The sequence below is a fragment of the Artemia sp. Qi Xiang Cuo genome, chromosome 2 (genome assembly GCF_049724085.1).
Source record: "Artemia sp. Qi Xiang Cuo chromosome 2, ASM4972408v1, whole genome shotgun sequence".
Taxonomy (NCBI): Eukaryota; Metazoa; Arthropoda; class Branchiopoda; order Anostraca; family Artemiidae; genus Artemia; species Artemia sp. Qi Xiang Cuo.
The window spans coordinates 45,164,076-45,177,367 of record NC_142795.1 but is presented as its reverse complement, the minus strand read 5'-3'; the positions used below and the strand labels follow the sequence as shown (position 1 = coordinate 45,177,367).

The 13,292-nt window shown below is 36.6% G+C and overlaps 1 protein-coding gene across 1 annotated transcript in view; it reads left to right on the top strand.

Moving 5' to 3' along the window:
* LOC148955278 (monocarboxylate transporter 2-like) overlaps window positions 1-12,678 on the top strand; it is a gene marked incomplete at its 5' end in the record, with an annotated part of 242,982 nt that extends 230,304 nt beyond the window's left edge. The window contains 2 exons of the mRNA XM_089106887.1: window positions 4,317-4,523; window positions 11,926-12,678. Coding sequence (XP_088963013.1) covers window positions 4,317-4,523; window positions 11,926-12,581 — 863 coding nt within the window. The remainder of the gene's footprint in view (window positions 1-4,316; window positions 4,524-11,925) is intronic.
* Window positions 12,679-13,292: the final 614 nt, after the last annotated feature.

Sequence of the window (13,292 nt, the reverse complement as noted above, 5' to 3'; positions counted from 1 at the left end):
TTTGAGTGACATTTCAAAGTCTTGGTATAGTAAATTCTTTAGCTTAGATGGGAGTCATTGGTGTGACTCCGTTAGCTTAGCCACCCTTACACACGAAGGCCAAAAGCCAAACGTATATTTCTCTTCTAGTATATTATTCCTTGAAATCTCGTCGTTTTCTTTGAAATTTTATTGTAAACTTGTTTTCAGAGTGGTCCGTGTGTTATAGATTACTCCAAAAAATGGTCGACTTTTATCATAGTTTGAATGGTGCCAAACAATATTCAAATTTAAGTAATCTTAGTAAAAAGTGATAGCTCCGACGATTTTTTAATTCAATTTAACTAAAAGTTCAAGTCCAAGAAACAAAAATAAGAAACTATACTTTATTATGAGGAGTTCAAAATTCTTTGTGACAAAGCAGCCGAAAAACTGAAATAAATACATGCATTTTCGTCATCATATTGGCTACACATAAAAAAAAAGCTTGAAAAAGTACCTGGTTTGAAAAAATTTATTCCAATTTGTTTTAACAATTCAAATGAAAAAAGGGGGGAGTAAGTACAATAATAGTAGAGAAGAAAAAATAATTAACCTTTAACATTAACAAATTACTGGAAACAAATTTTCTAATATAACTTTTAGGTTGCAGTACACTTTCAGCTTGGCAAACGGAATCTGGGAATAGATTTTAAACTGAGCCTATGTGTCTTGCCACATGACTCGCTCTCGTTGTATTCTGTGGCTGAGATGCAAGACTAGCAACACTCCTAGTTGAATAATCATGATTAAACGAATTAAGCTACAAAAATCATAACAAAACCTGATGCAATGGCATTCAAGCTCCAGACTACAAATGCTCCTGTCTCATAATCTTTGCTACTCAGGGATAATACAATAATAGTAGAAATTATTAAGGTATAAAGTGTTGATGAAGCTTCAGAACTTCAAGATATTTCGCCAGCATGTATACTCTGATACCACAGCATTTTCCCAGGCGCCAGATCTTTTCGACTTGTGTAAGCGGTAGGCTATTATATAGAACGATGTAAGAAAAATTGGGAGCACGACCAGAACTTCATAAAACTGATTTTCATAAAACATATAACTGATCAAATATGATCATAAAACATCATAAAACTGATTTTGGTGTATTGATGCTATCGTCAGGTATAACGGAGGACCTATACCTGACCCCTGAAAAACAGCACACTCTGTGAAAAATAAAGATAACCTCTTATTAGTCGCACAAAACTTTCTTTTGCTCAAAAAATATTCACTGCAATTTAATATATTACTGTTTATGCTTAAAAAGCGTAGACTTTCGAATACAAAACTAAATTCAATTGTGTCAAATGCCTTTCTAAAATAACTAATACAACCCATCTGCGGTTCATCTTTCTCAAGTACTAAGCTAATATATTCCAAAAAATATTACGCGGCATGTCTCACTGAACGTCCTTTTTTGAAGCCAAATTGACCATCATGTAGAACACCAATTCTCATCAAACCAATCTTTCATGATTTTTTGAACAAATCGGCAAACTTGATATTGGCCTCGGATTTGTTATATCAACTTTGACTCCCCTTTTTATGAAATTATTTAACTTTCGGCTATTTTGATTCCATTCAGGAATACTCCGTTTTTGGAAAAGTATTACCCAGGTATACAAAAGGAGGAAGCAAATAAACCAAAACCGACTCAAGTGCTATAAGGCTCATTCACTCCAGTTGTGTACAATTTGACTTGACATTTCTAACAATTTTGCGTGTCTCTTCTTGAGTGCAAGGATGAAAATTCATTTCAAAACTTGTTCCTCTCTCGTCCCCACAACTGCCAGACTCTACTTTTCTTGGACCTTGCTGCTAATATCAGAGAAAATTCTTCGAATGAGTTGTATGTTTCATCAGTTTCTTGATATTTCCAATTATTTAACAATGCTAGGCTCCCTTAGCCCATTAGGATCTTTCAGATGACCATTCACAACCTGTCATGTAGCTTTAGGATTATGTTTATTTTCTTAAAACACATGTACAAAATACGCTGAAATTTTTTTGCCTTTCTCGGGGTGTTTGTCCTCCTCCTAAGTTTTTTATACGCTACATGGAGATCATTATTCCGTGGATTGTTCACAAACTCCTCACATGCCCATTTTTCTCTTTCAGATAGCTTAAGAGTCTGTTCTTCCTTAGGTTTAATTCTAAGTGAGCATGTGCTACGTATGAACATCTGTCACTATTTGATCAAATTTGCAAATGCTTCCGACAGATGATCTTCAATCAGTTATGTTCTCTAATCAATAACAATAACTTTTTCCTTAAAATTTCTTATATTAACTGTCTTCAGTCCACGCAGCAGTACCTTACTCTTTCTATTATTTTTCTTCACTTTCAAATTGAAATTTAGTACTCTCATGGACACGTTGAGGACACTCTCGTTGCTTTAGCTGATGACCTGATGACAGTACCATTGGTACTGTAGTAGGACCTGAGTCTGAGATGCTTCCCAAATTAGTTGACCTTTTTGAGAGAGTCGTCCTTTGGTTTTGTAAAAATTGCAATGCCCTAAAGGATGCCAAGTCAAGTTTTTTAAGTTTTCCCGTATTTCTCTGGCGTGCCCGGAGTTAACTAATATCCAGCTTTCAAGGGGCTCTCTCAGTAGACCTAAGGAACGATATGTCCGATTTCTCAGTATTCTTCTCGATGAAAACCTTGCATTCAAGCATCATATTGGACTAATTTATATGAAGATCTCAAGGAGCCGTGGAGTTTTGAGGAAGCTAAAACACATTTTTCCTGGATCAGTTTTAAAAATTTTGTTCCATTGCTTAATTCAGTCCTACGTCTCTTATTGCCCTACAATATGGATGTCAACTTTCTCTTCTTTTTGAAACCACTTTCTAAGTTATATGGTAAGGCAAGAAGGCTTATGCAGGAAACAAATTTTTCTACAACTAACCCAACTAGGCCATTATTTGATTTGCAGGCTCTCTACATTCTTTCGTGCGCGTCTTTCACTTTTCATCAAATTCATCGCGATGTTCCCACAGCCCTCCAAACTACTCCTTCTTTCGTCCCTGATAGGTCTTCGCATCATCTTCGCAATTCAAGGAATATTAATATTTTGTTTACTCCATTGGTGAGGTCTGACTTTAATCCATTAACTGCTTGTCAGATTGCTTGGAATAGCCTACCTGAGTCAGCCCAAGAATGTCACTCGTTTGGTAGTTTCAAAAGAATTTTAAGAAATTTTTTAATGTCTTGATTTATTCATGTTTGATTATTTTACTTTTTTTTAAATTTTATTATCATTATTTAGGGGGGGTTGACCCTAGCCTGGGTTAGAAACGTTTGTTGTGAGTGGTACTGAGTTTGTCTAATTTTTTTAGTGGCTTGGTTTCAAATATATATTTGGAATTTTGGTTTATTTTATTGGATTATCCTAAATCTTTTTCTTATTTTTTTTCTTTTTTTTGGGGGGGGGGGTCTCTTAAAATCGCCTTTTATTTGGGTTTTTTAAATATATTTTTTTTTTTTTTTTGCAATTATGATGCCCTTAAACTATCTATGTAAATGTTATTACATGGATAGCTGCCGTTCCAGCTTTTCTTCCGTTAAAATTTTTTTTTTTTTTTTTTTTTTTTTTTTTTTCGTGTAGCATTGATTGGAGTCTGTTTAATTTATTCAATTATATTTAATGTGTTTAACATTTTTCTTGTATTGATATTTAGTGCTTAATTGAAATGTATGTATTCCCCTTCTTTTACAGGCCTAGAAGCCTTTGGGGGATTAGAAGAATGTATTCATTGTGTGATTAATTAATTACGAATAAATCTTATCTAATCTTAACAAAAAAAAAAAAAATCTTACTACTAGAAGATCTTTGAAAGCTAGTCTTATCATAATAGAGCAACACGCTTCATTTGACATTGCTGAAAAGACAAAATCATTTTCAGTAAGTATTTTCGAATGATCCTGCTTTTCGTTGCTACACTCACTGTTTGGGTAAAAATCATTCGACATCTTCACTCTTAAGGAATTAAAATTTCGGTGAAACCATCCAAGCTCTGTAACAAATTGTGTTCAATAAGCTCAATAGCATAGCTGAGGGCATGAAGGTTGCGCTTAAGAAGTCTCAATAGTGCCTTTAGCAGTCAGCAAAATCAGCTGATCGTAATAAAAAAATTTGTTCGTTTTCTTTTCGCTAAAAGAAAATTAAACGTGACAATTTAATTACACCATTATTATAATCACAACTTATCTTTATTTTGTTCGTCCCTTTTCAACCTAAACTTTGAACTAAATAATGTATTTTTAAGAAATTCTGAATTTTTCAGCAGTTAGCGAGCTAGCAATGACAGCGCTTCATGGATACAATGGATATACTCTCTTTGCGTGGATGTATGGCTACTGCCTTGGAGGTTTTCAGTATGCTTTGCCTATTTTAGTATTAGAGAGACTCAGAGCTAAGAACTTTGCTAGAGCTTGGAGTTTTGTTGAAGGCATTCGATTTTTACCAGTTCTTCTTGGAGTTCCTATAGCCGGTAAATAATTATTTTTTTCTTGTTCATCTACTCGTACTTGTCTGAATAAAATAAAAAAAAACACTTTTTTCAACTGAAAGTAAGGAGCAATATCAAAACTTAAAACTATTGTTTCTGTTCTTTTTAGATGTTAAACAGTTCACGGTAACCAACTGTAAGTAAGAAACGACTCATGCCAAGAGTGACCAAAACTCTTAAACTAGGAATTTTGATAATAATACATACCTTAAAAGAATTGGTTTTTTATGGTTATTCCGTGAATTATTCGAATATTTTCTTTTGTAATTATTACAACATTGAAAATAAACATAAAAATTACAGTAAAATTAAATTTTGAAATGATGAGCTTTCAGCAATTGATATCATTATATATCAAATATTTAGTTTAATTTTATTAGTTGTTTCCAAGACTGTTCAAGACAGATGTAGATTCACTACAAACAAGAATTGGATACTGCCCCTTTCCCTAACTGTAAAAGCATAAAGCCTATTGCGTCATTGGTGCTTCACTGAAAACGAATTATATTACAAATGTTCTCTTTTCCAGCTAATACAGCATTGAAAATAAAAATAAAATTTTGAAGTGATTATTTTTCAACAATTAATAGCATTATATCAAGCTTTCAGTTTGATTTTATTTGTACTTTCCAAGAACTTTCCAAATCTATTCAAGACACATAGTTTTCAGCAAAGCGCCATTGACGCAGTAGATTTGAGTCTTTTACAGTGAGAGAAGGAGGCAAAACCCAAACTATTGTTTGTAGAGATTTTTCTTCGTTTTGAGCTTCATTTGCATAATCAATTTAAGTTTCAATCGTTTTAAGATTTATTTATTCATTCATATTAGTAGGCTACATATTGTATGTTTGTTTGCTATGATTGTTCATTTAATTTCTGTTCGTTCTAGGCTTCATTTATACTTCAATAGCCAAATATTTTTATTCGTTTTAAGCTTGATTTGCATATTCAGTTTAAACTTTACTTGTTTTGAAATATTTATTCATTTATAATAGTACCTGTTATATGTTTTTTTGCAATGATTGTTTACCTAACTTGTGTTCGTTTTGGGTTTCATTTATTCTTTAACAGTAAATTCTGGTCGTTTTGAGTTTGAGTTATTGTAAGTTTATGTTTATTCAGATCTTAAGTTTAATATGGCCATTACTTTTCTTTAAAAAACTTTTTTTAAGTCCTAAACTTTTATACATTTTAAAACTTTGAAAATAAGTAAGTTTGTGATTTTGTAGCCTGATGAAATTTAAGTTGATTTTTAAAAATGGATCATGGCAGACTATCTGAAGTGATTATGCCATTGATTTTTCCGTTTCTGGTTATAAATATCTTATGATGCAACAGCGTCACATAGCTGAGCAGATTGTTTAAGTCTTGCTCAAAGTAAATAGTCTTCAAAAGGTCAACTGTATTCCTATCCTGGTGCAAAAAAACAGGATGCAATAAGGTGCTTCCATCTTAAGTAAATGTAACATTTTTTTTTAGCAAAAGTAAAGAGCGATTTTAAAATTGTGTTCAAGCATTTGGAAGGAGTTGACTGAAAAGAAGTAGGATAATGCTGAAAACGTTAGTTTCTTCTTAAGAATATTGAAATAACCTGATTACCACAATAATATGTGGTACTTGTATGATATACCCCTTACCTAATATTCTTCATCTAATTCGAACCTTGGATTTTCCATAATTTTAGGATTTTGGGATTATCCATAATTTTGTTAATAAAGTATTATATATTCATCATATTTTCATCCCAAAATTATGGAAAATCCAACGTCTCTAATTAGATGAAGAATATTAGATAGGGGGTATATCATACAAAAGACCCTAATTTTCATATGAAAAAAGGTATCGTTTTTACCATACTGGTGAAACCCAATGGATTTCCAGTTTAAATTTTGTATAATTTTGAAGTGATTTGATTTGAAAGGAAGTAAACACTGACTATTGCGAGTGGCGTCTAAAATCTGAAAACTAGGTCAATTTTAGCGGGAATGTTGATATCAAGCAGTAAGTTTGCTGAAGATTCATTAATTTTTTTCTTATTAGAAAAAATAGAAGCAACTGTTAAAAATATACCATATCTTCAGTCAAGTGAAAAGAGAAAATTATTCCTTAGGGAGGTTTGACGGGAAGTGTAGGCCCGATGATAAACATTCCTATTCTGTGGTAGTTTTGTTCATTACTTATAACTTTGTTTTTACATTGCTATTTCTGTCAGTTCAAGGTTTGGCATAAATACTCAACTATCACGAGGAAGACATCGTCTCTTAAGTGTTTCCTTTCTCGCTATTCCACTCGCTTCGTCGATTGAGGAAATTGTTTACATGAAAACACAAGAATTACATCATGATGCCTAACTTATGTTACTGATATTTTCAGAATATTACGTCCCTTCTAACATAAAATCCCACAATAAAGGCTCTGTTGAAAGAATATTAATTTTTCTATAATCAAACACTGCAATTGCTTGATTTTCAATATAACTAGCTGTAAAGTAAGATTTCTGTCGTATAAAAATTACGCAGACCTTGACTACTTAATGTTAACTTCAGTATATACCGAAAACATTCATTCCAAAGTATTATGAATATTCTGTTCTTATAATTCACTGAATATTCATCATGTTTTTCACAGTATATTGAAGTTTATTGCGTAGACCTTGGTTATCAATATAATCGGAAGCAAGCAATAGCTCTGCGATATAACATCCCATTTCCAGCGGCGGATCCAGGGGGGCCGGGGGGGGGCCCCTGGGCCCCCCCCCCCAAGATTTTCTGGCGCCCACTCATCCATCGTGCAAACGACCCCTTTTTGCTAATGATTCAACTAAGACCGACGCTAAAAAAAAAAAATAGGATACGCCGTCATTTTTAACTTTCTTTTTATCACATTATCTAAAATTCAAATCCGACACTGCACGAATAATGATTATTGGGTTTATTTTTGGGACGTGCTAAACGAGCAAAACATTTTGTGAATGCTTACGAGAAACGCATGTCTTTGGGGAGTTGCGTGGGTGGTTAGATCCAACCGGCGGGAGGCTAGGCACGAGCGACCCTGCCACTGCCTTCGGAGTGTTTTTGCTCCGTGTGTTAGACCAGTAAGATGGAAACGCATTTAAAATGGATCGGAAAAAAAAAATCAGGGCATGAATATAGAACAGAGAAGAAACAAAGAATGATGGCGGAAAGCCGTAAAGGATCGAGGGACATCTCTGATTATTTTGCCAAGAAAGTTCAGATTAAAGGTAAGCTTTTAAAGATAGAACAATAAGGAAGGAGTGTCGTTTAAAGTGGGTATCAACACTTCTAATTTCTAGCTTTAGCCCATTGTCGGATAGCTTTCCTGATAAGGCTCATTCGTCAAGCTTCATCGCGTACCAGCTGCTTTTGTTGTTATATATTGCATACGGTCCCTCTTGTACAGTGTTCTTCGTATGCAATTTGTCCGAAGCGTTTGACCTGATTTTTACCAGCCCACTCGTCTCGCCTGACGGTTATGATATTGGCTTAAAGCAGTATTTTTACCGACACACTGTGTCAGCTCTGAAATTATCTTTCAAATTCTTGCAGTTAAAGCTCTCTCTTTAGCCTTGTAAACTTCGGTGATAATTGTTTCGGGTTTCAGCTCTTGAAAAATATTTGTTAGCATATGTCGGGGATCGGTTCTTGGGGTTGCAAATTAAATTAGTGATGTTTAGGGTGGTATTTTATTTTAAAGTCCGGGTTTCCTAGAAATAGTTTTTGGGTATGAAAGTTCAAGATTGTTGGGGGAGTTTAAAGTTAATGTTGCTGATTCAGTTTATTTTCAAATTTAGTTCCAATTCTGCCTTCACCATGTTGAGAGTTAAATCTACTAAAGCAAGCCATTATACAAAGTGTATATACGTTTACAATAAATGTCTTGTGCAAACTTTAAAAGAGAAATTTTTTTGTTAGATGTTGAGACGACGGCAACTTCTGATGCCCACTCTGAGTCGACGGTCGGAATGCACAAAAACGCATTCAGCCAGGAGAACGAACTGTCACCAACAACTCCGTCCACTTCACAGACGGCCTTCATAACAAACTTCGGCGAAACGACACACACTGATCAGCTGACTGAAGGATCAAGAAGCAGTACTCAAACCTTGGTGGTACATAGCCCAACACTGATTTCACAGTCCTCGCACCCGCAGCAGAATCAAAGCGCTATTTTTTCGCCTGAAACTGACTTCACGCCGTCGAATGACTTTGGTATTGCAGTAGCGCTGAAAGAGCGAAATCAGATGTCTTCTGGCGAAATTATGTTTTTTATGAACGAAAGATGGAAGCCGAAGAACCAATCTGATCTTCCAGTCTCGACACAAAAGAGAAAAGGTGGCGAAGTCAAGCGTCGCTTGAATACCGAACATCTTGCCCGGTATCCTTGGCTCGCAGTGAGTCGTCATCCAGACCACGAAGGCCTTTGGTGCAGTGTTTGTGTTTTGATGAGGACCAACGAAAGCGGAGGAGGATGGTCGGCTTTATCTGGAGGCGGCGGAGGGCAAAAAATGGGAAAGTTGGTCTTGAAACCGCTAAAAGACTATTCGAAACTTACCGGGAAAGATGGTGCGCTGACAAACCATGCTGAAGTACAGTTTCACAAACACTGCCAGGAAAAATCTGCCGCGCTGCTAACAACGTTTCAGCGCGGTAGTCAAGATCAAGATATCAGGAATGCTCTGGACTGTGAAAGGGTCAAGCAAATACAGCAGAACCGTGCACTCTTGAGAAGCGTTGTTGAAACTGTCAAGCTTTGCGGGGCACAGAATATCCCCCTTCGTGGCCACCGTGATGATGGCAAACTTGATATCCAAGACTCTGATGTCATTACAGCAGTAAACGACGGGAATTTCCGCCACCTACTTCGGTATCGGATTCAGAGTGGAGACTCGCAACTTAAAAATTTACTTGAAAATGCACCGAGCAACGCCAAATATACGAGTAAACAGATCCAGAATGAACTGATTGGAACAATTGGGGAAATGATAAAAACAGAAGTAGTGAGAAAAGCAAACAAAGCAACGGTTTGGTGTCTTCTTGCGGACGAGTCAACAGACAGGCAGACCAGGGAGCTGATGGTCATTGTTTGTCGTTATGTGTGTAAAACCGAGCAGGGATACGTGATTCGAGAAGATCCTTTTGCAGTTGTCGATGCCTTTCAAACCCTGTCAAGACTCGCTGGAGATGAGGAAAGTGACGACGGTAGAAGCATCGAAGAGAAGCTAGACGGCAAGAGCCTCGGGAAGCTGCTGTTGAGTGAGGTCAGGAAGTCAAATCTGGATTTGTCAAAGTGTGTTGGTCAAGGATACGACAAAGCTGCTAGCATGGCAAGCTTGACAAATGGTGCTGCTGCTGAAGTTAAACGCCAGTGTGAACTGGCAGATTACTTCCACTGTGTGAGCCATGCCACAAATCTCTCATGTTGAAAGATAGTTTCAGTTCCCATTCTGCGCAATGCCCAAGACGTTGTTCGAGACACAATTTCTCATTTCAGCTCAAGTGCCAAGAGAACAAGACTTCTAAAAAAGCATCTTATCGCGGACAAAGCTAAAACAGAGACACTCGTCAGTCTTTGTACCACGAGATTTCTAGAGAGACACGAAGCAATCAGCAGGTTTTGGGACTCCCACCCGTCGATCGTTTCTGCTCTGCAGGAGATGGAAGGATGGCACGATCGAGAGGCAAGTAGCAGAGCTTATGCATTACGATCCTGCATTGAAAAATCAGATACACTCGTAGGACTGGTTTGCCTGAATTCGTTTTCGTCGATCATGAAACCTTTGGCCGAGTCACTACAACAGAAGGATGGTGACCTCGTGAGAGCCTTGTCCCTCATTAGCAGCGTGAAGGCAATGCTGGAAGATATGCGATCACATGCCGAAACCAAATTCAGACTGATTTACGAAGATCTTCTGAAAATGGCCGAAAAGATTGATGCTACCATCAAGGTAACGCAGCCACGCATAGCTTCACGTTCTACATACCGGGCAGGGATACCCAAGATGGATCCAGAAAGTCATTATAGGATGGCGGCATTTATTCCAGCCCTGGACGCCATGCTGCTTGATTTTACGGAGCGGTTCAGCTGCCATTTTACGAATGCTGCAAAACTTTCAGCTTTGATCCCGGCTGTGGTTAATGGCAAACGCTGGGAGGACGTTCAGCCAGGGTACGAAAAGTACAAGGAGCTGCTCGTGGGTACGGAGACAGACGTTAAAACCGAGTTCGAGATTTGGAACAAGTATTGGTCTAAGGAAACCGTGCAAAAACCGAAAACAGCTATTTCAGCGCTGAACAGTTGTCAGGAAAATGTATTTCCCAACATCTTCGCATTGTTGACAATTCTCGCGGCGCTTCCTGTGTCAACCTGTGAAGCAGAACGAATGTTTTCAAAGGTTGACAGGACATGTTCATCAATACGAAGCACGATGACTGAAGAGAGGTTGGAGGCTCTACTACTCATGCAGACTTACAGAGACGAACTGCCGAAAACAGACGATGCTATCGATATGTTCGCTCTCAGAAAAGCTCGCCGATTGAGTTTAGTTGTGTAGTGTGGTACTGTTTTTATTTTGTTTTGCTACGTTTTACCTTTATGAGCATATTTGGCAGTGTTTTCATATAAATAAAGAGCTATCAAATTAGTCCTGTATAATCAGTTTTTGGCGCCCTGTGTCCGGCGCGGCCCCCCCAAGATTTTCCTCTAGATCCGCCGGTGCCCATTTCTGTTAAGTTTTGTAATAGAAGTAGTAAATAGTGACGTCTCTCCCTTATATTACTGTGTTTATTAATTAAGAAGGTAAATTTCTGGAGCAATATTTTTGTAAGGGATCATTTAAACAAAATAAAAAAAGAAAATTTATCTGTTCACACTGTTTATAGAAAACCATTGATACCAAATTCTTTGTGAACGCCAGTGCCAACTTCCACTACAATTTTGAACGTTTATAAAAGTAAGCACGCCATCTAAAAATTCAGCAGCTATTCTATTTTAACTGGATTTCCTTAAAAATGGAGGTAATAAATAGTGGTTACTTACTTAAAATATTTTAATATGAAATTTTAAGCCAAGGCCTTTGTAAGCTATGCTCGGCAGCACGGGTTTTTGGCCCTAGCAGGGCTATTAGCGTAATGTCATTTAATCATTTTAACGACACATGGATTGATAAATAAACAGAGACACAGAGCAGAGATAACTCGCTCAGCCGTCATGAGTGATTTGCGTCACATATTGCAAATGGATTGTGTTGCTTTGATTGAAATTTCATGCTTTTTTCTTAAAAAACTAAGAGCTAAAATTTTCACAGCATTTGACATTTGTTTGACTTAAGTTTTTTTATTTACTTATTCTTTTCTTTTTTTTTTAGGTTATATCAGTCAGTCTAGTCAGAGATCTGGATACTATTTTAGTTCTATATTTAGTGCAATTGGTTCCCTTCTATTTTTTATTATTGGTACTGGGAAACGAGGACAGGAAGATGTACCCGATAATTTTCAGTTTACTTGCAGTCAACACCGAGTATCTCTACCTGGTTCTACTTCAGGGATTTATCACTATGATTCTCCTCAGCCTGAATGCACATGCAAGGATGCAAAAGATGTTTTTCATGCTGGTGAAATTAACGAGAACCACGCAATGTGTATAACTGAAGAACAAAATCTAAAAAAATTTGATGTGTTCGAAGAACATAACTTAAGTGAAAAGTTTTATTATAAGGAAGAGCCATTGCGAAGAATCTTCTCACTTCCAAAAATTTCAAATGTTCCTCCCCCTCCAAGCCCACCAAAATTTCGAAGGACAGAGATCATGGCAGTTAGTGACCCAGATTTATTTACAACATCGAATCATGCTAACAGAAACTTAGTAGCAAGTGTTTCTTCGATAGAAAATATTATAAAGAAAGACAAAGAACGTCCTATGTTGAGGCGACAAAACACTTGGCACAATGATCTGTATTATCCAAATAGCAGAACTAGGGATTCTAGTATCCAATTGATAGAACAAATAACCACTTCCGTTTGAAATCTTGCATATTCCACATACACGTTAATTTATTTTTATGAAAACTCAATATACGTTGTGTCATAATTTCCCATAGCCTTGTAGATAAAACGTTATGAACTTCTTTCCAAATAAAACCTCACAAATTAAAGAAAAAGGAAGTATGTTAGTCAGCGTAAGAAATCAGCATAAAAACTCTATGCTTCATCATGTCTTTTGCGCCTGTAAGGACAAATAAACTTTTTGGGTACTGCTTACATCGTCATTAGGTTTTGTTATGTTTTTTACTACTAGTGGTGTAAAGACATGGGGATAAGTTCCGAGAAGTACGCTCGTGTCACCGTAAAAATGCATGCGTGTCTTTGCATTTTAGTACCCATGTTCAAAGTAAAAAATGATCAAAGGGCAACCAGCCCCCACTCTCCCTTATGCTTTTTTCCCTAAATGTATCAAATCAAAATTTTAGACAGTCATTTTATTCAAAATAGTTCAAAGGTCAAATAACTATGCCTCCCCGTTGACTCATCTTCCCCCAGTCTCCGGGCATATTATGGAATTTGCCCATTGTTAACATATAAGGGTTTTTATTCGAAAAGAGGGCATTTTGTATCCTGGATGTCCGAAAAACCTTAGAGTACTAAGACGAAACTTAAAAGAAATGTTGAGATTAACTCCGAACACAATCAAAACACTCTATGTGCTTGCTGGCTGTGGAAAGGGAATATCCAACTT